This window comes from Monodon monoceros, unplaced genomic scaffold (assembly GCF_005190385.1).
Source record: "Monodon monoceros isolate NGI ecotype Baffin Bay Population unplaced genomic scaffold, NGI_Narwhal_1 Super_Scaffold_9, whole genome shotgun sequence".
NCBI lineage: Eukaryota > Metazoa > Chordata > Mammalia > Artiodactyla > Monodontidae > Monodon > Monodon monoceros.
The window spans coordinates 46,542,555-46,568,546 of record NW_021703786.1 but is presented as its reverse complement, the minus strand read 5'-3'; the positions used below and the strand labels follow the sequence as shown (position 1 = coordinate 46,568,546).

General features: G+C 58.4%; 4 protein-coding genes across 8 annotated transcripts; 2 read left to right on the top strand and 2 right to left on the bottom strand.

The window, feature by feature from the left end:
• Positions 1-1,161: 1,161 nt before the first annotated feature.
• EIF5A (eukaryotic translation initiation factor 5A) lies at positions 1,162-6,054 on the top strand. Of its 2 annotated transcripts, none has more exons than XM_029212699.1 (6): positions 1,162-1,379; positions 3,251-3,436; positions 4,608-4,712; positions 4,920-5,051; positions 5,145-5,218; positions 5,379-6,054. In XM_029212699.1, the coding sequence occupies exons 2-5, from the start codon at positions 3,272-3,274 to the stop codon at positions 5,205-5,207; spliced, it is 465 nt and encodes a 154-aa protein (XP_029068532.1). In that variant the 5' UTR covers positions 1,162-1,379; positions 3,251-3,271; the 3' UTR covers positions 5,208-5,218; positions 5,379-6,054. The 2 variants fall into 2 exon arrangements, with proteins under 2 accessions (XP_029068532.1, XP_029068533.1); XM_029212700.1 differs by lacking the exon at positions 1,162-1,379 and adding an exon at positions 1,603-1,697 and having other exon boundaries at positions 5,379-5,685.
• A 215-nt stretch (positions 6,055-6,269) lies between these two features.
• Positions 6,270-9,000, bottom strand: GPS2 (G protein pathway suppressor 2). Of its 2 annotated transcripts, XM_029212698.1 has the most exons (11): positions 8,939-9,000; positions 8,597-8,759; positions 8,110-8,219; positions 7,922-8,034; positions 7,691-7,770; positions 7,519-7,601; positions 7,171-7,324; positions 6,978-7,067; positions 6,806-6,885; positions 6,625-6,720; positions 6,270-6,447 (listed from the first exon to the last, which is right to left on the bottom strand). In XM_029212698.1, the coding sequence occupies exons 2-11, from the start codon at positions 8,688-8,690 to the stop codon at positions 6,364-6,366; spliced, it is 984 nt and encodes a 327-aa protein (XP_029068531.1). In that variant the 5' UTR covers positions 8,691-8,759; positions 8,939-9,000; the 3' UTR covers positions 6,270-6,363. The 2 variants fall into 2 exon arrangements, with proteins under 2 accessions (XP_029068531.1, XP_029068530.1); XM_029212697.1 differs by having other exon boundaries at positions 7,922-8,219.
• A 255-nt stretch (positions 9,001-9,255) lies between these two features.
• On the bottom strand, positions 9,256-21,300 carry NEURL4 (neuralized E3 ubiquitin protein ligase 4). The gene is given in 30 exon segments (XM_029212423.1): positions 9,256-9,940; positions 10,517-10,682; positions 10,763-10,875; positions 11,030-11,174; positions 11,322-11,429; positions 11,523-11,610; positions 11,736-11,915; positions 12,276-12,434; positions 12,999-13,163; positions 13,349-13,510; positions 13,594-13,692; positions 13,790-14,014; positions 14,124-14,269; positions 14,685-14,816; positions 14,910-15,079; positions 15,425-15,503; positions 15,652-15,728; positions 15,820-16,018; positions 16,107-16,269; positions 16,392-16,477; positions 16,792-16,973; positions 17,219-17,483; positions 17,633-17,705; positions 18,444-18,532; positions 18,620-18,731; positions 18,898-19,196; positions 19,341-19,406; positions 19,622-20,066; positions 21,012-21,227; positions 21,229-21,300. Coding segments are annotated over 30 exon segments (4,686 nt in total). The 3' UTR covers positions 9,256-9,735.
• Positions 21,301-21,949: 649 nt separating this feature from the next.
• On the top strand, positions 21,950-25,854 carry LOC114889060. 3 transcript variants are annotated; one of them, XM_029211869.1, is made up of 9 exons: positions 21,950-22,913; positions 23,268-23,375; positions 23,487-23,558; positions 23,795-23,883; positions 23,978-24,229; positions 24,620-24,781; positions 24,876-25,013; positions 25,266-25,418; positions 25,559-25,854. In XM_029211869.1, the coding sequence occupies exons 1-9, from the start codon at positions 22,390-22,392 to the stop codon at positions 25,615-25,617; spliced, it is 1,557 nt and encodes a 518-aa protein (XP_029067702.1). In that variant the 5' UTR covers positions 21,950-22,389; the 3' UTR covers positions 25,618-25,854. The 3 variants fall into 3 exon arrangements, with proteins under 3 accessions (XP_029067702.1, XP_029067701.1, XP_029067703.1); XM_029211868.1 differs by having other exon boundaries at positions 24,581-24,781; XM_029211870.1 differs by lacking the exon at positions 21,950-22,913 and adding an exon at positions 23,043-23,115 and having other exon boundaries at positions 24,581-24,781.
• Positions 25,855-25,992: the final 138 nt, after the last annotated feature.

The window sequence follows — 25,992 nt, the reverse complement described above, 5'->3', positions numbered from 1 at the left end:
ACGTAAATGTATTAATTCAAGCTAGTGTTTGCAGTTCACATCCATCATGTCACATCTTAAACAAGAACCAGATTTAGGATTTTGGATTCCAAGTCCAGCTATTTAGCTGCTTGTCTTGTTCCATAATACTGTTGTCAACCGCTTACTGAAGCAAACAAGGTAGCTATGAAGGTAGTGCTGAAAACCTAGGAACTAGAGGAAGAAGACTACAAACTTTCAGGAAAAGCAGCGCCTTTCTTCCCTAGAACGAGGGCCAGGGAAATTCATTCCGAGAGATAGTTTGTTTCTGGTTTCGTTGGTCACTTCCCATGATTTAGAGAATGGCAGTGTAATTTGATACAGCACTCTTCTTTATAGAGAATTTTTTCTAAGGGTGCTCGTAGACAACTGTTTTGGAGACCGCAGAGAACAGTTGGGGGAAAAGAAATGCCATGTAAATCTCTTTATTTTAGGATTCAGAAGTAGAATGGCCTCTATGGAAGCCATAGAGACCAACATGGACCGAGGGTTTAAACAAGATGGTGGCTGGGACAGGACCGCTCTATCTTTCTGGATGAAACTCTATGGCAGAGCAGAGTCGCACAGTTCAGAGAAGTGAAGCTGAGATGGGTGGTAACCCGACCACACTAGCGCACTGGAAAGAGTGGAGCGTAAAGAGCTCTCTCGCGCATGTGTGGAACCAGGGGAAGTGGGAAGCGGGGAAACGGGTTTTGAGACCAAGGACCCACCCCACAGTACAAGTTTTCTGAAACGTGTGAGTCTTAAGCCCAGCTAAAGTCGAGGTGGGGCGTTTCCTAAGGCGCATGCGTTCTAGACGACACCAGCAGTACAGTGGCGTGGTCTTTTCAACGCCTGGCGTACAGACGACGTCTGAAGTGGAAGGGGCGGTCAGGACTTCCAACACGCATGCGCCTTGAGGCCGAGGCGTTTCCTACAGAGGGTGTGGAGTGCAGGGCTTCTTATTGCGCAGGCGCAAGAACCGTCCGGTACGGCTGGTGGTCTAACACGGGGATGGGAGAGGAGGTTGAAGGGATTAAAAAACCGGATGCGCCTGCGCGTTGCCTACTGGTGGGACATTGTGAGGGGCGGGGTCACGGATGCGCGTCATTGGATGGGTAGGTGGGAGGGAGGGTGGAGAGCCGGGAGAATCTGTGCGCTTGCGCAGTGCGGGGGTGGAGGGCGGAGGAGATAGATAGCACGCTTGCGCGGCTGTCACAGGGCTGCTTGGTTGGTCAGTGGGGAGTCGGCGCCTGCGTACTAAGACCCGTGTGCAGCAGCGGCGGCGGCGGTAGAGGCGGCGGCGGCGGCGGCAGCGGGCTCTGGGGCAGCGGTTGGGCTCGCCGCGAGTGAACGGGGTCGAGTCAGTGCATTCGCGCGAGGTGAGAGCGGGCAGGGCGCGCGTGCGCGGAACCTTGGCTTGGGCCTGGGAGTAGAGATGGAACTGCGCGAGGGTCGGGGAGGGGGCAGAGGGGATCGGCGGCCGCCGCCGCCGCACGAGATTCGATCTGCGAGCGGCGCGAGGTGCGGAGAGGCTCGGGCGCGCGACCCGGTTGGCGCGCGGGGTGACGGTTGGGGCTGGCCCGGTGACGTTGGAGCGACGCAGGGCGGGGGACGGCGAGCCGCGAGGCCGCCACGCGGGAAAGGCCGCCGGGCGGCCAAGCTGGGGCGAGGGCCGGGGGCAAGATCGGCCCGCCTGGGTAAGGGTACCTGGGACGTTGAGAACCGGGCGCCGCGCGGCCACGTGAGGGGGGGGAGGGGGCTATTCGGTGAGAGGGCATGTGCAGGGGAGGTTGGCGGCCGGCGGGGGGGAGGGGAGGCTGCGTGGCTCCGGCCTGGCGCGGCCTTTGAGGAGGGGGTGGCCGCAGTACCGGAAGTGCCCCCTATGAGAGGCTGTCCTTGGGGTCGGAGGCCGCATGGCCGAACGTGGACGGGGGCCGCATGGCAGCGCGGGGACCCCTCCCCCCAGGTCCCGGCCACCGGAAGCCCCGGGCGGCCACATGGTGGGCGGGAGCCGGCAACCCCCAGCGCGGAGAGAGGTGGTCTTCGCGGGCGCCTGAGGGAGTTTGGAATTTTGAGGAGTGGGAGAAGCCCGACGCCCTGATCTTGATCACCTCCGTGAGCCCGCTGTGGGCATATGTTAGCGCTCCCCCGCCTCATGGGCCCCTGTAGCTTTCTCCCCAATCCTCCTGTGAAGTGAGGCGGCCAGCCAGGGTGTAAGTGGCATTTGTCCGTGCTGGGACGCCAGAGAAAGTGGGAAACCGAGGGCGATTGGACGGGAGCCCAACTCTTATCGGTCGTCCCGACAGCGCTTTAAAGTCCCGGGCACATGAATTACCCATTTTGATAGGTGCTCTTCACCTTGTCACTGTCTTTCTCGTTGTGTCTGATATGGGAGTTCCTGGTTTTAGGGTCCTTAACTCTGCTAGCCTAGTATAATTTACACTACTCACTAACTACTACCAGCCTTTTGCTTTCATTTTATCGTCATTCACCACTCCCCACTCTCCCACTTTCTACTGACTGTACAGGCCCGGCCTGAAAAGCCGACAGGACCGGTGCATCCTGGGAAAAGTGGGAGGGCCCTTGAGGAGAGGCTGGGTTCCTGGGTTCCCTTTGGGAAAGCAGAGGTGTTTGGCAGGGAGATCAGTTAGAAAACAACTTTACTTTCTCCCCCTCGGCTGCGTCTGCAAATGCATGTTGGAGAGGCGGGAATCCCCCAAAGAGGCCTTGTGGTTTCCTGTACCAGTGACTGGCTCGTGTGTGGATAGGGTGTGGGGGGGTAACAGAGACGGGTGGGGCTCCCTGTCCTCCGGTCTCCACCCCTCCCCCCCCCACATTAGCCCCGCCCTTTTGCTGGCTCATAGCTGCTCACCTAATTATAGCCCTGGTTATGTGTGGGGAAGAGGGGTGGTTGGTTTTCAGTGGCAAGCAACACCTGAGTCCTCCCCCTACCAGGAATTAGGCCTTTGCCCATCTCAGAGATTTGACATCCTGACTTCCTGGAGCTTTTTCTATCCCGGGCCACCCCTTTAGCTTTCATTTGGGGTGGGGAATCCTGCTTATCTCCCAACCACCACACACATAGTATTTTTGATTCCAATCAGTATTTAATCTAGGAACCTTATTTTACGTGGGTAATGGAATAAAGTGCTGGGGAAAAAATGAAGCAGTGTTTCTAGAGTAGAGTGGGATAAATTGGAGACCCTATTAATTCTATCCTTACTGACCCTCGTTCTCTTCTTGATTCTAGTTGGAATCGAAGCCTCTTAAAATGGCAGATGATTTGGACTTCGAGACAGGAGATGCAGGGGCCTCAGCCACCTTCCCGATGCAGTGCTCAGCATTACGTAAGAATGGCTTTGTGGTGCTCAAAGGCCGGCCATGTAAGATTGTGGAGATGTCAACCTCCAAGACTGGCAAGCACGGCCATGCCAAGGTTAGAATTTCATTTCCATATCTTGTCTTCCCCACCAGCTGTCATCAATGCTAGCCCCCTATCTTCTTTAGCTCTTTTATTACCGTCCAGTTCCTTGTGTTCAGCACTCAGCCCTGGACACCTTTTTCAACTACTACACCAGCCTTCAGCTTCCTCCTTGGTTACCCTTCTGTGCCCTGTCATCCTTGGAATCCCCCCTTTCTCCATCTTTGTGTGTCTCCAACTTCTCTTCGTGGTCCTTTATGCTCTGGCTCTTCAGCTGCTCCGTCACTTTTTCTGTTTGTCCATTTGAGTCTTTGTAGGTTCTCTTTGTTTCCATCACTTTGCCCAGGATTTCTCCAATCCTAACATCCCTCGGAGGGGCTCCAGTGTACACCTCTGATTTTCCAAATTGCTGCCCCACTCTCCAGTGCCAGCTCTCCCCTTGGATCTCTGATGCAGCATCAGAGTGTCTCTACCTGCCCCCTCTCCTGGAGCCTCCTTGCTTCCTTAGGTTCTAACATTTTTCTTATATCCCTCCTTGTAACTTTACTTTTTCTTTTTTCTCAAAAGTTCAACCTGATTCACCCTTTTTGGATTTCTTGTGGTTTTGTTCCCAAATCAGTTTTTCTGTCTTCTGTTGACTTGGCACATCCTGAGTTACCCCCAGATGTCTAGATCATTCTTTGTTCTTTCTGGTTTTCTTATTTCCTAAATGCATCGTTCTTTCTGTTCTCCCCCCAAGTCCTTTTTTCTTTTCAGCTCTCTTCTTTCTCATTCCTTCCTGTTTTCTCAGCTCTTTTCCTTCTACCTTCCTTATTTTCCAAGTTCTCAGCCTTTTATGCTGATGTCCAGAAAGCTTCTTCCAGACTTTCACCTAGACTCCTCCTGCTCCCCTAGGATCCTGGTCTCTCGTTAATGTTTTGATAGCTCGAGGTGACTGCTCCAAGCCTGTCCTACAACCTTCCTGTGTGCTGTCAACTCCAGTCTCAGTGGTGGTCTTTTGGCCCCAGGCTCTTTTTAGAGGCTTTAGTGTTTCTTTCTTGAGTTGATTGGTTCAATTCCAGCTCCTCTAATCTTTGTCCTGACAACCTAGTCTGACTTCCCTCACTAGCCAGGGATAACTTGAGCCTTTATCTCCTCCATCCTAGAGTTTGGTTGGGTTTCTCTTTGATGTGATGCATGCATACAGGTCCATCTGGTTGGTATTGACATCTTTACTGGGAAGAAATATGAAGATATCTGCCCGTCAACTCATAATATGGATGTCCCCAACATCAAAAGGAACGATTTCCAGGTATGTAGATGGTCTGGATGTAGATGGGTTAGTGGTTTGTGGGAGGAAGATAAAGACTGGCGAGAAGACCTTGTGCTGAGAGAAGGGAGATTGGCAGGAGGAGAGGGTATTTGGTATTAGCAGTTTCCCACCCTAGTTTGCCCATCAGACCCTTTATCCTCAGGCTACTTGGGCCTACCTTCAGCTTCCTTCCCTGTCTGCCCCCAGCTGATTGGCATCCAGGATGGGTATCTATCACTGCTCCAAGACAGCGGGGAGGTGCGAGAGGACCTCCGTCTGCCTGAGGGAGATCTTGGCAAGGAGATTGAGCAGAAGTACGACTGTGGAGAAGAGATACTGGTATGGTGCCCCCCCTCTTTCTTTTATGCCCAGCCTTGTTCTTTGTGCTTCTTTCTCTGAGCTCAGACTTGACTATCCCCCATGCTCCCCCAGATCACGGTGCTGTCTGCCATGACAGAGGAGGCAGCTGTTGCAATCAAGGCCATGGCAAAATAACTGGCTCCCAGGTGAGTGTGGTGACACCCCTCCCCCCAGCCCCCTTCACTCACTTTGTTATCTCCATGGAAGAGCTACTTTGGTCTTAATTGATTGTGGTGCTTGTTCCCCTCACCCTTTTTCCCTTTGAAGGTTTTATCCTGTCTCACCTGGTTTCTCTCTTCTACCCAGGGTGGCTGTGGTAGCAGCAGTGATCCTCCAGCCTGCAGAGGCCCCCTCCCCCAGCCTGGCCCAGCTCTGGCCCGGCCCTTGGCTGGACTCCTCCTACACAATTTATTTGACATTTTATTTTGGTTTCCCCTACGCCCTCAATCTGTCGGGGAGCCCGTGCCCTTCACCCTGCTCCCTTGGCCAGGAGTGAGTGAACCATGGCCTTGGTGACGCTGCCCTCCTCTTCTCCCCTCGCACTACAGCCCTGGTGGGGGAGACCGGGTGGGTGCTGCTTGTGGTTTAGGTTGGTTTGGTTTTTTTTTTTTTTTTTTTTTTTTGGGTTTTTTTTTTTTTTTTTTTTTTTTTTAATTCAATCTGGAATCAGAAAGTTGTGGATTCTGGCAAATGTTCCTTGTGCCCTTCCCCTACTCATCCCTGGTCTGGTCCCTTATTCCCCAATAGCCCTTTTTCCCAAGCACCACCCCCACAGACTGGGGACCAGCCCCCTCCCCTGCCTATGTCTCTCCCCAAATCCCTTTAGATGGGAAGGGAAGAGGAGGAGAGGGGAGGGGACCTGCCCCCTCCTCAGGCATCTGGGAGGGCCCTGCCCCCATGGGCTTCACCCTTTCCTGCGGGCTCTCTCCCCGACACATTTGTTAAAAATCAAACCTGAATAAAACTACAAGTTTAATATGAAGCCCCCAACTCAGCTGCTGCTTCGAAATAAATCGGTATTTGCTGACTAGAACGTCAATTTGGAAATCAGAAATAAGAGTATAGGTTGAACTCTGCCACTGAGCTCATTACAACCAACCTGCCGTCCCCCTGTGGTTCCTATGGACCTGCCAGCCACCCCTCACCCTCCTAGCAGCCCAGTGGGAGGCAACACAGATAGTCGCAGCCAGGGTCAGTGGCAGGTAGATTTTATTGGCCTAGGACTAGGACACACCAGGGATCCTCCCCCATGGCAGGGGCTGGGGGCAAGGTTGAAGATCAAATCTGATGGTCACTTGTGGTAGAATCGCGGGTTCTGGCTGTGCTGGATGAAGGGGAGCCGAGGGCCAGGCTGGCTGGTGGTTGCAAAGCCCGACTGGCAGCGGTGATGAAAGGAGGGCTTTGTCAGCGTGCGTGCCCTCCCTTCTACTCCACGCCCAACTGAGAGCCATCCCGAGGGAGAAAGGGAATATGGGGGTGGGGACCCCCTATCCTACCCAGTCCTGTTTCCCTGTCGTGTAGGGATTCTCACGGGCTGGATTACCACCCTTACCTTTCCTGCTGGTTGCATCTGCACAGGGAGCTGGGGTGAGGCCAGGAGTCCAGGGGCTGGATGCAGAGCTTGGGGATGCATGGGGCGCAGGGAGGACTGCAGAGAACAAAGTTAGCTGAGGCAACCTGCGGCTCCCCTTAGCATAGGTAGCCCTTCCCTGACCTCGCAAGGCTCTACTCACTGAGTCAGAGAAGCCCGTCTGTTGGTTAGCGTGTTCCATTTGTTTTTGCAAGGACAGGGCACCACCAGGCTGGAGGAACCCTAGGTGGGGAGGAAGGGTGTGAAGTGAGTAGAGAATGGGGAAAGGAAGGGAGGACCCGTGAAACTGGGCCCCTGCGTGGGGTGTCCGTCACCTGTCTGGGTGGGCTGAAAGTGGCTGTGCACGGCATAGGGCTGAGGCTGTGGCTGAGACAGGTACTGTACTGCAGGAAACGCGGAAGGTGCTGAGGAGGCAAGAGACAGTCACGAGAACCTCATCGTAGCCTGTTCCCCGCTCCTCCCTCTGGGCCTTGAGGAAAGCTCTCTTCCTCTTTTCGCACTGCTCACCTCTGAGCTGCTGACTAGGACTGTAGGCAGGCTGTGTGGGCCCATAGTGAGGTGGGGGCTGAGCAGTGGCATAGGCGCCGCCCGGGCTGCCTTGGAATTGCCCATGCTCTGGGGTCCCTGCGAAAGCAGCTGCTGAGCCCACGTAGTGCCGGGTCTAAGGAGGAAAGATGAGAACTCACTGCCTGTGAACTCCATGAAGCAAAAACTCAAGTGACTGCCTCATTTCCTCTACACAGTTTGGTGGGACACACCCATGACTTGAGTGCTGGCTGGTAAGCGTGCTGGGGTCTGGGTGGTAGTAGTAGGGAAAAAAAATTCAGCCTAGACACCCATTTCTACTGTTCTTACCGTAAGCACTTGAGGTCCAAACATCTGTTTGGCTCTGTCTGCTGCCATGAGGGTGCCTGGGCGATTGTGTCCTCCAGGGCTCCCTAGAGAGGGAGAGGGGCTTCATGATGCGGAAATGAGGCAGCAACCTACTGGAAGGCGCATTCTGACAAGCAGTTTCTTTAATCCTCACCCTGCATGCTGAGGAGGTGAGTTCCAGTGTGAACGGTCAGGCCTTGCTGGTATGCCGCTGATGTCAGAGTGGTCAGGTCACTGGAGGGACAGGAAGGCAGATCAAAGACAAGTCCGACCCATGCCGTTCCCACCCCCCTCCCCGTCCCGTTTGCCATTAAACACTGATGTATTGTTACCTGATCCCAGTTACACTTTGGGCCCAATTTTATTTTTAGCTCTCCAATCTCACCTCTGCTCTTTTCGCCTCCGTTTTTCCTCCTCATGTAAAACTTTCTTGAGCTGCAGGAAAAGCTGATGTTTCTCTTCCTGTAGGGCTAAAAGCTTCTCCTGCAACTTCAGGATCTGGGGAGGGGAGAGAAGGTGAAGGCAGGAGAGCCAAGAGAAGAAAGAGCTAGGAGAGATGAAGAGACTGCTTACTTGTTCCTTGGTTTCCTCTAGTGACATTCTCTCTTCCATCTCCTTTTTCTTCCTTCTCTCCTGCTCTTCCTTCATCTTCTGTTCCATCATCTTGTCCACCTCTTCCTCCTCTGGAATAAGAGTCAGGCAGAACGAGAAAGTGGCAGGATGGTTAAACTATTAGAATGTTAGAGAATGAAGACCGGCAAAAATTGGTTATCCCAGTGCTCTTGATACTTGCTCCAGTACCAAGAGCACTAGGAGGGGACAGGCTTCCCCATCACTGCGAGGGGGCTGGGGCGGGGAGGTTTATTAGGTGCTCTCCAAGGTCCTTCCCAGCTCCAGGGCGCTGGAGTTTAGATGTGGCCTCTAATCCCCACCAAAACGGGGCTGTCCGTCCCTCTAGCTTCGGCCGCCGTGCACTGGTCTGCCCGTGGGTGGGTGGGGTCAGCCCTGGGAGAGCGGTGCTCCCCGGGCCGTGCATCCTCCCGCTTTGGCCCCGTCTCACCCTGCCGCTTGCGCTCCCGCTCCATCATGATGTGCCGGTGCAACGCCCTGGCCATGGCGTTGGAAAGCTTGGGGCGCTCCAGGAGCGCAGGCATGGTGCTGCCGGGGGCGCTCGGGCCGTGGGCGCCCGGCTCTGTCGCTGGCTGCCAGACCTCGGGCCGGGCCTACGGGGAGGCGGGCGCTCAGGGGGAGCGCGCCGGGCCGGGCGGAAGCCGCCCGCCCGCCGCCCCGGTCACGTGCCCACCAACCGGCCCGGCCCTCAGCGCGGCTCCTCCGCGTGCGCGAGCGGGGGTCTTGGCGCTCCCGCCCCCTGCCCGCCACCCGGGCGCCCGCCCCTCCCTACCCGCCTTCTCGTCGCTTTCTCCGCGGCCTCCCGAGCGCCTGGGCCGTGGCGTCACATCCGGCCGCTCGGCCGAGTCCTTCCGGAGTCGGGGCGGCCGCGGGCTCGCGGGTTGGGCGGGGCGGGGCGGGGCGGTGGGGCGGGGCAGGCGGTAGCGCCCGCGACGGGTACCCGCGGTGTCCAAACGCCTCCGCGGCGCCCCGGCCGCGCACCGCGAAACGCCCCTACCCGGCCGGCCCCGCGGGCGGAGTCCCTGACGTGGCGGGGCCAGGGCTCCTCCGGGAGACGAGAGGCGCGCGCGAGAGAGGCCGAGGCGGCTGCTCTGAGACGGCGTTTATTGGCTCCTTAGAAATCAGAGTCAGTAACAACTGTACAGAGGCCCGACCCCCGGCGCCGCCTTCCCCACTCCCGCCTGGGCCGGAAAAGCAGCTTCATGTGGGGCACCGGGAGACTCCTCTGGAATTCACAGTAACCAGAACAGAAACGGAAATAAATTAAGTGTATGGGGGAGGAGTCGCGGGGAGTCGTGCTCCCCAGATCAGTGCATGGAGAGGGTTCCCCAGGGCCTGCGGCCGGGCTCCCCGCTGCGCCTTCACCTCGGAGGGAGGGACTGTCCGGGCCCTGGGCACGGAGACAGCTCCGCTTCCCAGCTAGTCTGAGAGTCTGCCCGCATGCTCCTGTGCATCTGCCAGGCTGAGCACTCAGCGTGCCGTGGGTCGCTGGAGTGAGGTGGTGGCAGTCGTCATTCAGAGTCCACGGGCCGAGGCCCAACTGTGCTTGTAGTGGTGCGGCCTCACCCCTCACTCCACCCGTACCAGCAGGGCATAGAGAAGTGTGGCCCCCTTCTCCTTGGTTACCCACTCAAGTTCGGCTGGGCTGAAGTGAGGGTCGGGAGGCTCTCTGAGGGCAGCGGAAGGGGGTCCGGGGGTGTAGGAGCCAGGGCGCACACACACCTGGAATGCCACCTGGGCCTGGTGTGTCTGCTGGGATTTGGGGTCCCGGAATCTGTCAGGCAAGAAGCATAAGTAGGGCAGTGAGACCTCTGGGCCCAGGACCTCTCCCCCTTTCCAGCTGCCACCACGACAGTTAGCAGCTGGCCTTGCTGTTCTCAGGAATCACTCTCTCCGTACAGGGACCTGGCTCTAGCCGTCCTCTCTACTTGAAATGGCCTTCCTCCCAATGCCTGCTCGCCTAACTCCCTCCTGCCTTCTCCAAGTCTTTGCTCAGATCTCACCTTCTTAATGATGTCTACCCGGACCACCCTATACCATACGCCCGCTCCAACCACACTTCTGACCCGCTTCACTCACTCTTTTTGTTTCCATAGTACTTACTTGTCACCTTTAAAAATACTAAATACTTATTATGCATAAACATTCTAGAGCAAGAAAGGGCATAACTTCCACATGCCCAGGGTTCCCTTCTTTGTTCTCTGTGATAGAACAAAATAAGTGGTACTTGTGCAAAGACTGTGTGAAGAAAGGGCTGGGTAGAGACTGAGGAACTAGGGAGACAAGGTGGAAGAGGAGAGGGAATCATGGCGACCCGTGTGGCCCCAGGCCCCGCTTCCTGTGTACTCACTGCACTTTGGATGCCAGGGCCTCAGCCCCAGCATATTGGAGGGAGGGGGAAAGCAGCACTGGTGGGGGCTGCTGCTCCCGAGGAGGCGCGCAGTTCTCGCCAGGCTCCTCAAACCCCAGCCCAGGCTCTCCCTTCAAGGGCCGGCAGCTCAGGATGGAAGCAGTGCCTGTGAGGAGAGCTGGGTCAGGGCGGCCCCCCCATGGCCCATGGGCCCGGCCTGCCTGGCCTCTGCCGGTGCCGCGGTACCTGCTCCCAGCTCCCCCCGGTCCAGCACCCTCCGGACGGCTGCCACGTTGCTCCCATGATACGCCATGTGCCACTTCTTGGTTAGTGTCCCAGCCTCCAGGCGGGGATTCACCCTAGGAGGTGGACAGACAGGACAAAGGTCACTGGCTCCCCGAGGTCATTCCCCAGACAAGAAGTTTTGTCTTCTACCATACACCCTCTCGGGACCTCCCTTTCTCAAGGGGCAAAGAACAGTGAGAGAGAAGCATGACCCTGCCCCATATGTACCTGAGGTTGAACCTGCACCAGCCAAAGGGCAGAGCGTATTCCCGCGGGGGCTCCCCACGGCGCCTGTGGGCCTCATCCCCTCGAAGCTTCCGGCAAGACTCACAGTAGCACAGGCTGCGCTTCGGCGGAGGCATGAAATAATCCTCTGTGGAGAGTGAGTGGTAGACTTTGTGGCATGGCTCCCGCCCTGGGTCTCAGCCATATGGCCTATTTCCTACTGGTCTTCAGGGCTCCGGCCATGGCCCTGGGCTGGGCCGGGAATGAGGCAGGTTCTGGGGGACTGGGGACTCACCAGGAAGCAGCAGCAGTTCCTGGAAACGGGAGCAAAGGGCGTGGTACTCACAGCTCTTGAGGGGGCTAGCAGTGGGCGGTGGACCCCAGCACACACTCTCCTTGATACCTGAGGGAGCAGAAGGGGCACAGGTCACGGGAGCTGGGGCCAGAAGTACGAGGTGGGGGTGAGGTGGGATCCTGGCCCCTTCGGCTGGCTCACCATCCACCATGTCAGCTTTCTCCATGTCCCCTTGGGTTCCAGCACTTTTTCCACTGGCAGCCCCTGGTTCAGGGGTCACGATTGTCACCTGCAGGGGAGAGGGGTGGTCAGCCAGAGTGTGACCAGATCCCCTCCTTGAACTCCAGACTTCCCCTGTCCTCGGACAGCCCAGCCTCCCAGGCACCACTCCTCCCCGCCTCTGCTGCCACTAACCTGCTCACACTGCCCGTAGAGGTCCACGAGCGCGTGGCAGGGCTGGGGGACATCTGGCACAGCCACTCCCTGGTCCATCCCATTGATGTGGAGATGCAGCCCCCCAGAGCTGTCTAGCCGCAGTCCCAGGATGGTGCCTTCAGGACACGTGTCCAGATTTGGCCCAAACTTCTCACAGATCTGGGAGGAGAGACCTACTGTCTTCCCAGAGATCAGACTCCCACTGGCAGCAGCCACCCCTGCCCTTCACTAAGCTTCGGGTTGCCAGTCCCTGGGCTTTGCCTCCACACTTGCCCACTGCCCAGGCTCTGCCCCTGCTTCAGTTACCTAGACTCCACCTCCCCCAGCCCCACCCCCCGCAACATTCTCCACAGCAGGGATGTAGGAGACGATGAGCCCGAGACTGACCAGGTAACGCCGCTCACACCCTTGCCCATCCACTACAGGATGCCTTTATACCTACGGTCCTAGCTCCAGGGCTAGGGGCCCCTCTTCTCCCTCTCGGCCAGCCCCTCACCCTTCTCTCTGCTCCCTACCCACCTTGAGACCGTTGTGGAAGACCCCACGGCCCCGCAGCAGCCAGGCCGCCCGTTTGAGGGCACAGGCAGAAGCAGGGAAGTTGAGCCTCTCCGGTGGGCAGGTAATGACTCCCAGGACAAGGGAAGATGTCCACTGCCGGTTCAAGAAGTCTATCCGTACCTGGGGAGAAGGCAACCACTCCACAATCATGGCCTCCTACAAAGAGGTCACCCACCCTGCAGGACCGGGCTCCTCACCCCAGCCAGGGAGAGAAGATGGCACCCCACAGTGTGGCCTGGGATGCCACCCCTTCTGATGCCTGGACGGACAGGAAACTGCAAATTCAGCTGTGTCCTTCCCTCTTTCAGCCTTGGTCTTGCTATTGCTTCTAAAAGGATTCTTGTCCCCACGGGCTTTCTTCACCTGCCTAACTCTGACAACTTGTAGTCTGCAGCATAAGACCCCCTCCTCTGGAAAGCATACCCTGTTCCCACATACAGAATCAGGAGTCTCCCTGGCATCCCTCAGCCCCTCTCCACTGCTTCCCTCGTCACAGCCCCCAGCTGGGTACTTCCTGGAAACTGATATACAACTGCCACCACAGGATATGAACAAAAGCCCAGGAAGCTCACCCAAAGGGCATGCCTTCCACTTTGTCCTCAACCTGGAAAAGCCTCTCTGCAGGAGGGTTGGCCCTGGGTCACCCTGAGCAAGAGGAGCCGGGGACAAGGAGGTGAGGCCCACCTGGACCAGCAGCTGGGGCACCAGGGGCTGGCTGATGACAACGATGCCCTGGTTGTAGCTGGCCACTCGTGTAGCTGTACGGTTCCCGTTGGACAAGAGAATATTCTTCCCATGGTTCTCTAGGAACTCGAGGGCTGTGGGCATAACGGCCACTTGATTCTGGCCCTGGTGTGGAGGAGAGAGTGAGCTGCGGGGCGGCCGACGCGAGGCCTGAGCCACCCCACTGGGCTTGACAGAGCCTGCAGATAAGCCTCCGCCCACCCAGGGCTGGATCAGAGAACCTGAAGACGACCCAACGGGCCACCAACGGTCCCTCCCTGTGCCCAGTGGGCCCTGCTGCTGCCTCTTACTTCCAGGCCGTGCTCCTCGCCCTCATCCTCCTCCTCGCCCTCGCTGCCAGTGTCCGAGCTGGGGGAAGGAGGCTGGGTGCCTTCTGGCTCGTCCAGCCTGGTGGAGCTGACAATAGAAACACTCCGCACTGGCCCATACAGATCCAACACGGCCCACACGCTCTGGGGGCACACAGACCCAGAAGTCAGAGATCAGTGGAGGACCTCAACCCCACTCCCAGACCCAATGCTGGTCTTGGGTCTACCTTGGCAATGCCGGTGGCTGCAGGCCCCATATCCTCTCCATCTACCAGGACGTGCATCGTGTCATCTGCCCCTCGGCGAATGCCCACACGGCTCCCCACCTAGGGCCAAGGTGAGGCAAGGACAAGTGCTCAGCCCACCTCTCCCCGCCACCCCGACTCCCACGCCCACCCCGGTCCCTGAAGTCAGCTGCTTCACCCCCAGCCTCTCGAGGTTCCGGCCATAGTTCATCCTCTGGAGCTGCCCGTCGCGCCTCACTTCACAGCTGGACACCATCCAAGTGGTCTTAGTCCGGAGCTCTGGCAGGGAGGGAGGCAGCCCCGGGCCACTGCCCGCTCCAGGCCCCGTCTCCCCCGGCGCTAGTGTGGTCAGCCCTAGCCGGAGGGAACCAGCCCACTTCTCATCCAGCTCCTCCACTTTCACCTGTGAGAGAGAGGAACTCTCAGTGGCACTGTGGGGCAGGAGGGTGGGAAGCAGTGTGGCCCTGCTGTGAAGGGTCTGCCACCTCCCCTGTCACATCGCCACGGCCCACCTCAAAGACCTCCTCAGTCTTGAGCTCCTTGGTGCTGAAGACGAGGCCGTGGGCGTAGCCGGCAGCACGCACCGCCCTCGTGCCGTCTTCCTCCAGGGTGATGTTCTTGCCGCAAGTACTGTGGAATCGGTGAGCCACGCCAGCCGCTGTGGAAAGATGGCACCAGAGGATGGGGGAGGACTGGGGCAGCAAGCTTCAGACAGGACACAGGCAAAGCTTTCAGGTGAAGCAGGAAGTTGACGCGAAGGTCCCATCTCCAGTGCTCCCTCAAGACCCCTGACTCCTCTTTCACCGAGGCAAGACCCAGTCCCAAACCTGCCACGCCCAGCTACGGTGTCCCGGCCTGCTGGTGGCGGGGAAGGGTCCAGGCCCTGTGTACCAGGTGTGACCTCCTCCCCTCTTCTTAGCTGCTTCCCACCACGGGTTGATCCCTCCCCCTTCCCCTCGGTCTGCAGCTGCTGCAGCCAGCCTATCTTTGAACAGCTTCCGTGACCTGGAAACTGCATCCCCCAGGCCCACAGCAGGCAGGCAGAGCCCTCCCTCCCTCCCTGCCAGCTGAACCTGGGGAGTGCAGGGGGAATGACTTCTCAGTGGCGGTGTTGCTGGTCGCCAGGCTGTTGTCCATGGGGCCGGTGGCATTGGTGATGGACACTTGGACACACTGGCCATATAGATCCACTACTGCATACACCTCTGGGTGAGAAAGGAAGGGGTCAGGAGCCTGATAGCCAGGGGTGGGCTGGGCTGAAGGTGGCAGGGCGAAAGCCACAGAGTAGTCACCTTTACCGGGAGGCAAGCCTGAGCAGGCAGCGCCTTGGTCCTGGCCGTTGATGAAGTAGTGCAGATCGCCCTTGGCAGTGCGCATCATGCCGATGCGGGCACCCGTGCCTAGTGCGTCAAGGTCACACCCGTAGTTGTTGCGCATGGTGTTACCGTCTTGCATGATGGCTGTGCCGCTGGGGGGATGACAGAAGGAGTAGGTCAGCCTCCCAGCTTCCTCTCCCCACACAGGCCTCTGCCCAGTCTCTGCTTGTCGGAACCTTCCAGTGCCTCAGACTGGGATCTCAATCTGGGGTCTGAGACCCAATCTTGTATCCTTCATCCCTGGGGTCCCCCCCGGGAAAAGCAGGAGCTTCCCTAAGGGTATGGGGGGAGGGCTTCCCAGAATCGAAGGGACTGGGCAGCCAGAACCCCTGGGTCTGTCATTGTCTATGGCCACCACATGCCCCAACTCTGCGTCCCTCATCCCAGCCAGCTCCACCCAGCCCCGCCCAGCTGGTCCCCAAAGCAGACAGCCCAACCTCAGCATCCACGTATCGTAGTCAATGTCCGTCATAGTGTTGGGGAATTCAAGGTCCTCAGGCCGAATAGCGGTCACTCCTGGAAGGAGGCAGGGGTGGGTCTGAGCTGAGCCCCCAGCCTCCTGCAGCCAGCACCTGACTGCAGTGCATGTGCGCACGCGCATGCACACACACACACACACACACACACACACACACACACACTCACACACACACGTGCCCCTCACCAGCCTCGATGGAGCCTGACCAGCGGTCTACCATCTTCTGAATGACAATTTCAAACAGCTCTCCATCCCTCAGGGCCCTGCCAGGGAGAATGGCCATCAGACAGGCCCTACTTGGGTGGCCGACGCTGGGTAGTAGGAAAGTGGGCACATGAAAGTCCCAACACTGACCGGTTGGAGATGACGATGGCGTCATTGAACTCGCTGCGGCAGTTGTGGCGGAGCGCAGTGCGGCCACCGTTGGTGATGACTGCGTTGCTGCCGTGCAGCTGGTGGAAGCGGAGGTCGGAGCCCCCGGTCCCGGATGACGGGGAGCTTGGAGACACCTGGTTGTTCCCCTCAGGGAGTGGCTCAGGAACCTGGGGCACCTCTGCAAGAGTGGACATCACCCATTAGGATTACAGTTGTCTCTGAGGCCTCCCAAGGCCACCCCAACCCCTGCCCAGCCCGGCCCTCACCCACGTCGTCCACAATGGTGGCCTGGGCTGCCTGGCCATAGAGATCAACGACAGCATAGACGCCCGGGGGCACGTTCCAGGCGGCGGGGCCCTGAGTCATCCCATTGACAAAGAAGTGGAGAGTTCCGTCCTCCCGCCGCACCACGCCCACCGTGTCCCCTGCCTTGGGAGAAGGGGGGCTGGAGTGAGGAGTCAGGCGGAGTTCCTGCCTGGGCCGGTCCCGCAGCAGCCCCACCTTGCCTACCTCCCCGCTGCCGACACCTGGCGGTACCCCCACTCTCCCACCTTGAGCCGGTCCAGGTTGTGCCCATATTCGTCCAAGATGGTCGTCCCATTGTGCATCACCCCATTCCCTGTCATCATCCAGGTCCCTAGGGGGACAAGGAGTGGCAGAGGCCATAAGGGGAAAGCCAGAGCTCCTCTCCTTTACATAGCGGTCCCCACATTACTCCCCAAAGCCATTAGCCCATCCCGCCTTTCCTTTGACAGTTGTTTTCTTCCCAGAGCAGGGCAAGAAAACTCTGCAGTTCCCAAGCCAGCCACAGGCCCTGTCCACATGGCACTCCTCAGCCACTGAATGCGTCGTCATAAATGTGACAAGTGAAAGAGGGGCTGGAGAACAAGCTTCAGGGATGGCTTCCCCCCTAGCACCATAATCTTGGCCCTGCCCTTCTTGGGAGCTCACCAGAGCGCAAGTTGGTCATGGTGGAGGGCAACTGGAGGTAGGCAGGGTTGTGGGTGGTGACACCAATCTCAATGGAGCCAGCCCATTTGTCCACCATCTTGTCGATGCGCACCTGGAACACCTCTCCGTCCCGCAGGGCCCTGCTGCTCAGCACCACGCCATGATTGAAGTCGTCAGTGGCACTGAGGGTACAGCAAGTGGGGACTCAGATCCCGACACACATACTGAGTGTGCCAAAGCTCAGCCTGGCGATGCCTGCCCGACACCCACTACCCAAGTCAAGCAGCCACACTTCACACTCCAAGAGGCCCCCCTTCTCTGTCCAGGACGCCCCACACCAGACTCCTACTGCCTCCCACTGCCCCACCCCTCCCCCCAATCCCATCAGAGCCCCTCCGCAGGCTTCTCCCCACCCCATGGGCCATACTGGGGCCTCAGGGCAGTGCGTCCCTCGTGGGTGATGGCTGCCTTCTGCCCACAGTTGGGGTGGAAGAGCAGGCGCTCGGGTTCTGCCTGGGCCGCAGGAGCAGCCCGGCGGAGAGCGCCCTCAGGGGACAGCGCCCGCAGGATGGCATTGTTCCGGCGTAGGCGGTCACTGTGGTTGTGATTGTGGACGATGGTCACCTTCACAGCCATCCCATACAAGTCCACCACACCGTACACCGCCGGGGGCGTCAAGGGGGTAGCCACGCCTGCAGGGGTGGAAGGCACAGGGGATGGGGGGACGAGGGGAGGAGAGTCAATATAGGGAGATGGAATATGAAACAGGCAAGAGAATGAGATACAGACCCCCTCACAGCAAAAGCCCTGGCCCAGCTGCTCTCTCTGAGCTTCCCCTTACCCTGATCAATGCCATTAATGAAGAAGTGTAGGGCAGAGTTGGACTTCCTCGTGAGACCAATGTGGTCGCCCTCCTATTCAAAGCAGAAAAATAACAGCCTGGAATCCATTCACAATCAGGCTCCAGACTTGTCCTGGGGACTGTGAGAACAGAGTGGGCTTCGAGCCTTCCCACCACACCATGCGACAGGGAAACAGCTCCAAAAAGCTCCCACGCGTCTCAGACCACTCTGATGCTCAAGGCAAGTCAGGCACTGTGGTAAACCACTTTATCTAAACACCGACCTATTAACCCTCACGACAGTCTATCGAAAACTACTGACGGGTTCATTTCTAGACATTAAGAAGAAACAGGGACTTCCCTGGTGGCGCAGTGGTTGGGGGTCTGCCTGCCGATGCGGGGGATGCGGGCTCGTGCCCCGGTCCGGGAGGATCCCGCGTGCCGCGGAGCAGCTGGGCCCGTGGGCTATGGCCGCTGAGCCTGCGCGTCCGGAGCCTGTGCTCCGCAGCGGGAGAGGCCACAACAGTGAGAGGCCCGCGTACCGCGAAAAAAAAAAAAGAAACAACTACCAAAGACGGTAAGTTTCTTGCTGCAGGTCACTACCACGAATGGCCAAACAGAGAAAGGAATTAAACCCATGTGACTCCCAAATCTGAGTGCCTAACTGTTGGGCAACCCTGCCTTCTCAGAAGGAGCCTTCAAGCAAAAGATAAAGCGCCTTGCCCTAGGTCAGAGAGCACGGTGCCCAGGAAGGGCTGCACAGTGCCCGGGCGCCCCTGGAGAGTGGCCCGCGCCTTGAGCGCAGCCTCACCTGCAGCTCATCCAGACTGAATTCACAGTACTCCCGGCGGGTACCCTTGCCGTTGGTCAGGATCCCGCAGCCACTCATCATGATGGTGCCTGGGGGAAGCGGACACCCTGGTTAGGGTACAGGCTCCCTTCACCTCAGCAACCACAGGCCATGCCCACCCTGCCGGGGGCTGGTACCTGACTGCAGGTTGGTCATGGTGGCTGGGTACTCCAAATTGTTGGGGTTGTGGGTGGTGACACCAATCTCAATGGAGCCTGACCACTTATCTACGAGCTTGTCGATGCGGATCTTGGGTGTAGTGACAGTGGAAGGGAGAGGCGGGGAATGTAAATGCAGAGAAAAAACTCTGCGCCCTTGGCTCTTCCCCAGGCCACCCCCGCCCCCTTCCAGCATCAAGCCCCATCTCTAGCTCCCGGAGGGTGAGGTGTCAGCCAGACCCCAGGACCTTGCACACCTCAAACATCTCATTGTCCCGGAGTGGGCGGTTGGTCATGACAACCCCATTGTTGAATTCATCCAGGGGCCGGCGGCGCTCTGCCGTCTTATTATTGTTGCTGAGTTTGATGAGGGTTCCACACTTTTCATGAAAAAGGAGGGCATCGTTGGAAGTGAGGATGGGTGAGGTGGCAGTGCCGCTAGGCCCCGGTGCTTCCCCTGCCGGTGGGGAGCTCAGGTTCACATTTAGGAGCCCCCCGTTGTAGGCAGACAGGATGGCGTTGCTCACCACCTCGGAGAGCTCCATGCTGGCAAATTCTGCGATAGCAGGGCGGAGGAAGGAAGCAGAAATGAGTCTCCTCATGCTCAGGCTTACTGCGCTCCCCCTACCCCTCTCCTGAGGTCCCGCCCTGTCCACCTCACTTCCCACTCCCCTTCCCGGGACCTCCCCGGAGCCCTCACCATTATGCGACTCAAGGCTGTTAGGAAACGTCTCCGGCCGGGCCTGCGCGGGGGACACCGTGAAGGCTGGCGACCAGGTGGGATAGGAGGGGAACAAGGGTTCAGCTCCTGCTGCAGGGCCCACAGCCATGACACCCCTCCTCTAGTCCCTGCTATCCCCTTCAACAGAATCGGGGGTCTGAGTGGCCCTGCCCGTACCCTACTTGTCACTACATTTCCCCCATTCCTTCAGTCATTCCCTCTGCCCCACCCCTCCACCGCTGCCCCAGCTGTGTTCTCACCTTCATCCCCAGAGGTCCCCTGTTCAGCCAAGGTAGAATCTTCAGTGGGGGCAGAGGGTTCGAGGGGAGGTGTGGGGATGGGAGTAGGGGGGCTGAAGCCCGGCTCAGGGGGTAGCACGGTGATCTGGGTGCACTTGCCGTAAAGGTCCACGACGGCCCAGACACGAGCTGGCAGGCCCGTGGCGGCCACGCCACAATCCCGCCCATTCACCCAGAGCCGCAGCTCCCCGGCAGCTGTGCGCTCCACGCCCACACGGTCCCCTTCGCCAAGCTGGTCCAGGTCCTGCCCATACTCCTCCAGCACAGAACGTCCATCCCTCAGCACCGAGCAGCCTGACACTACCCACGAGCCCCCCTTCAGCCCCGTGGCGCTGCTTGGGAAGTCCAGCACACTGGGGTCCAGTGCCGTCACCCCAATCTCAATGGAGCCACTCCAGGAGTTGACCTGTGATGGGGTGATGGACAGGGACTCAAGATGGGCCACGAATGGGTCTCCCACCACTAGGAAACCACATTTCACAGGCCACTGTGTCCCCCTCTTCCCACCTCTCAGATAGCTAACTGGCTTTGCTCTCTTGAGACACAAGGCATCCCCATCCAGAGATCCAGTCCCACAGGTATTTTCTGGACTCTGGTCTCAGGGGATGGTTGGGCCCGCTCTCCTTTAGCAACTCTGCTTTGTACCGTGGGTGCTCACTGTCTACAACACCACGCCTTTCCCCACCAGGCTGGCTAAATTCCCTGGCCCCAGCCCCCTGCCGCCTCTAACTTCCCTGGTCTCTGTGGCCCCTCAACCAGCCAAATTCACAGCTCTCCATGTCCATATTCCTTGCTCTTGTACATGGCTCTCTCCCTGCTTGTATATGGCCTAATTCTCTCCTAGGCTCTGGCTGCACTCAAACTCACCCTTCTCCCAAATTCTGTCTCTGTGCACCCGGCCTCTTCACCACATTATGCACAGGCACACACATCTCTTGCTCCTTGAATATCTCTCTTCACCCACTTTCTGGCCAAACCGGTGAGTTTGTCCTTCAATGGTTGTTCTTTTCTTGGTTATCTCTCTTCTCCTCCCATCACACTTCTGACATCTCTCCATCCTCCATCTCCCCAAAATTGTTCCAGATCTGTTCCCTAGTCATTATAGTGGGTGGGGCCCCACGTCCCTTCCCTGCTCCTGGGTCTTAAGAAAACTCAAGCTCTCCTTGTCTCCTTCTCCTTAAGACTGAATGTTTCCGTTTCATGGTCCCTTCCCGTCCATCACCTGGTGTCCTGTCTGGCGGTTCCCTCTCGGTACCCGGTGATGTGGACTACCCTGGCTGGCCTCCCCCATCTCCTTCTAGTCCCCTCCCACCACCCTCCACATCTCGCTTCCGCGGCCCCAGCTCCGCACCTTGCGGTCGATGCGGACGGTGAAGATGCGTCCATCGCGCAAGGGTTCCCGGCTCAACACCAGCCCGTGATTAAACTCCTGGCCCGGCTGCTGCCGCCGCGCTGTACGCCCACAGGCCGATAGGCTCACCAAGCGCCCGGTGCGCGGGTGCAGCTCCCCGCCGCTGCCCGGACCCCCGCCGGACCCCGGTCCTGGGCCGCTCCCGCCGGGGGGGGGGGCCCCCACCCCCACCCGGCCCCGGCCCGGGGCCTCCCCCAGAGCCCCCACTCCCACCCGACCCCGCCGCCATCGCCGCTGACACCGGGGCCGCGCGACAGCCGCGCTTGGCGGCACCGTGGCAACCGCGGTGCACGGACGCCCTGAGGGAATAGGACCGGGCGGGGGGGGGGGTTGGGGTCAGATATGCTTTACGGCAGTGCCGGGCAATAAAGCATCCCGGGTTAGGGAACTAAGGACTACCACGGTGGGAAGAGAAAGGACGACAGGGTCGGGCAGGTTTGCTTTACGACACGGGCGAGGTGACGGAGTGGCTCCCGAGGGGTGAAGACGGGCCGGGAGCTTTTGCGACAGTGGGAGAAACGACTGCCGCAGGCATCTTTACGACGCGACGGGGGGGAGTTGGTGCAAACACTTTCAGCTTTGCGACAGCTGCACCGACGACCCCGCCTTCGTCGAAGCAGGCAACACCTTGAAGTATTCGCTTTACGGCAAGGGAAGGGGGGAGCTTTCCTTCGCTCTGCTCGTTTCGAAGCGGTGTGAGCGAGCTCTGAGTTCCCAGAGCAGGGAACTGGTAGCTTTGTAAATGAAAATATCTGCCCTCCCTACCACTGAGACCGGTTATGTCTTTCTAGAGTGTCGCAGTCCCTCCACTTTGTATCACAACTCTCCGCAGAGGCAGAGCGGCCCGGCTTTTGGGGGAAAAAAAGCTCGCGGATGTTTCTAGTCAAACCTATCTTGAGGTTTTAAAGCCACGAATAAAGAATCCAAAGGAACCCCGGCAGGAAGTTTCAAGCAACGGCGCTGACATTCCCCAAAGATTCCCCCAGAGCTGTCAACAAACCCCCAGCACAACTCCCTCGACGCTCACGCTAAGCTTGGAGGACTGTGACGTCACAATTAGGCTTCACGCCCCACGGCCAGGACCCCTGACTACGATTGGATAATTCGGATGAGGGCAGTGATGGGGAGAAAGGCGGGAACAAATCCCAGAGACAAAGAAAAGTCTTAGGGTGGGACACGAGAGGAGGGGCAAGCGGAGAGGCTCCCAGCCCGAGGTCCCTATACAGTTTTTCCGCCCCCCGCGGCTCCAGGGAGCAGTGGGGGAGGGGACCCAGGCCTAGCCCAAGCGTCCCCCGCCCGCCGCGGTGGGGGCGGGGCTATGTGGTGCAGGGAGCCGGGGCGGGGTAGCTTAGCGTGGCCCCTTAGTGGTGCCATGGAGAAGCAGGAATCTCTGGGGGCTACTAGCGGCCTCGACGGAGAATCTCCTGGAGGGCCAACCAGAGGAGTGCCCGGAGGCATCGGAGGAGTCGAGGCAGGCGCCAGGCTGCCCTCCGGAGTAGCCATGTTTCACGGTTCTGGGCCCCCCATACACTCCGAGGGAACCGTAATTGGCAGTCCTGGTTCTAGCCAGCCCTCCGGAGGGACAGCAGTCTTCGGTTCCGGCCTCAACCGGCATCCCGGGTCCGGTACACACCCTGGCGGGCTTAATTCCCCCTTCCCTGGAACCAGTGTATCCGGGACGTCCAACCTGGGGTCCGGGGGGCCTGGGGTGTACAACTCGGGATACATTCCGCACTCCGGGTCAACTTGCATGCACCCCGACAAACCCTGTGAGGACCGGCCCCGGAGCATACTAAAAAACAGAAGCTCCACCGTGATGCACAAATCCCCCAGGGCGGAGAGGTAAGGAGTCCGGGAGGAAGGGATTCCAGACACTAGAGGAGGCGGAGTCAGGGGAGAAGGGGCGGAGTGCCAAGAACTAAAAGTGAGAGTAGGTGAGGGTAATTGGGTAGGAAATCTGAGGTTCCTAGCCTTTGAGAGAGTAGCAGGTACCGGATAAGAAGTCAGCATGTACCCTAACTACATCGTACGTGATTGTCATCAGGTGTGACCCCATCCCCAGCCTCCTACACCTCTGGAACTACAAGGGGGTGCAAGAAACAGTTTTTGAATGACTGTAAGAATGAGAGAGGGCTGTGAGGAGGAGGGCACTAGAAGGTTTCCTCCCCCTTTTTTGTGTCCTTCACTCACCCGCAGGAAAAAATGTCAGCGCTGGGATGAAATGAATATTCTGGCGACCTACCACCCTGCTGACAAGGACTATGGATTTATGAAGGTGGATGAGCCCCGCACTCCCTACCACAGGTGCTGAGCCCTCAGCCCTAGCCCTTCAGCCCAGACTCTCTTCCCTACTCAAAGGAGTGGGGGACTGCCTGCTATCCCCTTCTGAGGCACTGCTTCCTCCCTCCTGTGCAGGCTGAAGGACAGCGACGAAGACCTGCTTGCGGGGACCTCTCACACAATGACTCCTGAGGAGCTAGCAGAGAGGTGAGAGTCCTGCCAGAAGTCAGTAGGGAAGTGGGGCCTCTTCCTCCCTCCACCCCTGAACTCAGGTCTGAGCTGGCTCTGCCTTCGGGCCCCCCCCCCCCAGATGGGAGGTACTACAATTTGGATCAGGACTCACCCAGGCCAAAGTGGGGGCGTCAGCCAGCTTTGCCCCATCTACCACCTGCTCCCATTGTTCTCTCCCTTCTGTGCCCCCAACTGGCTTCCCTCCCCTTCAGGTTTGCAACAATGGACAATTTCTGCCCCAAGGTCTTCCTGTACAGTGATAACAGAAGCTCAGGGTCTTCAGACAACTTTTCCAAGACACGTGAGATGTGGGGTGGGGATTGAGTGGAAAGGGGGTGGCGTGAGCCTTCAGCGAGAGCCTGGCAGGAAAGCCAAGCTCTGACGCTGGCCCACAGAATCCAGTGATTTTGAAAAGTGCCGCAAGGCACACTACAATGAAGGAAAGTTCCTCAAGCCTCCGAAAAACCTGCCCTTGGATAATAACAAGAACAGCAGTGTGGGCAGTGTCAGTATGAACAATGGCAGTCGAGGTGTGATGCTGGCCTCAGAGCCCAGGCCTGTGGAGAGAGGCAGGGCAAGAGGACCGACCAGAGGAGTCAAAGATGAGCTTGGCCTGGTGGCCAGGAACCACATCCTAGAAGTCAAAGGTTAGCTATGGTGGGGCCCCAGGGACCCAAGGTAATTGTAGTCCAGAACCTTCTCCATCATAGCCTGTCTTCCTCAGGGCCCTGCTGGCTGACAGGGAGGTCGTGCTGGAAGGTGACCCCAGGGAAGACAGAGGGCAGCTGGAGTGGGGTCCTCATCAGGATAGCCCCCAAGGAAGGCTGGCTGGGGAGGAGGAACAGAAAGCCCAAGCGAACCATGGCGGGTGGAAAAGTCACTGACGTTTTTCTAAAAATGGGGGGTGGGGGGTGATAGAAGTGAGATGAGAACCTGGGGCTTGAGCTTCTCCCCGGGGCTTGGGGGTCACAGTGGAGCTGGTGGCCTGTATTCGCTAGGTGGCCACATGACTCAGATTGATTTGGGTGACTCCTCAGCTTCCCCTGCCTTAAGAAATCAGTCCCCAGCTTCATCCACCGCTGTCGTGTTGGAGAAGGAAATTGATCTGCGACGCAAGGAGTATTATAGCAAACGAAGATATCTGAGGTGCTCTCCCCACCCTGAACTTGAGGAGGACACAGAAGATGAGCAGCAGACCAGTGAGAGCTGGGCTGGGTCAGCCTGGGAGTGGGGCGGTGGCCGAGAACCAACAGACTGATGGGTGCCCCAACCCTGATCCTGTGATGCTTCCAGGCTCCACAAGCTTGAATTGGGTGATTGAGAATCCTATAAGCACTGAGGTCCGTCTGCTGGACCACACTGGAAGCCCCTCGCAGGATTACAAGGCCACCGAGAGTTCCCTGAAGGTGACGGTGATGTCATCGAAGCCTGGTGAGGGCACCAGGCCACTATCTCACCAGGCCTGGCTCTTGGCAAGCTCCCATCCCCCCAACCCCCATTCCCCTCAGGTCAGTAGATCAGCAGCAGGTGATGAGAGAGGCCCTCAACATCCTTGGGTGCAATGTGGATTGTATGGAGGGGACCCAGGGAGGCGCAGAGGGATCGGGACCTCCTGCCAGCTTAGCACCACCGCTGCCCCTGTGCCTCCTTCCTGATTCCTCTCTGCCACCTACCCTGCTCCAGGTACTGCCCCGTCCTCCAAAGACAGTGGGTCCCGAGCAATGTCTGGCTGGTGTCAGTGGCTGGTATCCAAGGGGCTGAACTGGCAAAGCACCGAAGGCTCAGAGAGGGAACCTGGAAGCCACCCAAACTCCTCAAATCAAAACCAGCACAGATGTGAGCCTGAGCAGGGGCAAGGGGCTGGCCAGGGAGGGAGAGGGGCTGAGTGGGTAGGTTCTAGGGAGTCAGGGGGTCACATGGGCCAGATCTTTTGCCTGCTGCAAGAAAGCCACTAACCCAGTCCCTCCTCTCTCCAGATGAAACCCTGCAGCTCCAGTGGACTCAGGAGGAGGAAACCAGACGATGGAAACTGTAGCCAGCTGGGGATGGGGTGGGGGCCAACCTGTCCCTGCCTTCACACCCTTGGTAGGGGTAGACAATAAAGAGAAGAAAAGCAGGAGTCTGGGTATTGGGGGTCCAGGCTGGGCCTGAGCTGTCATTGAGGAGTGGGGGGCAGAAAGGGAAGTTCACACACAGGAAACCACAGGCAAGCAGAGCAGAGAAGAAAGCTTGGAGTGGTCTGGGGGACTGGACTCAACAGGCCCCCAGGAGTCCAAGAAGACTCCACTGCAGCCGTCTGACAGTGACTGGTGTGATTCAGTCAGCCACACACCAGTATCATCTTTAGTGCTTACAACACCCTGGACGTAGGAATTATCATGCCCATCTTTCAGATGAGGAAACTGAGGGT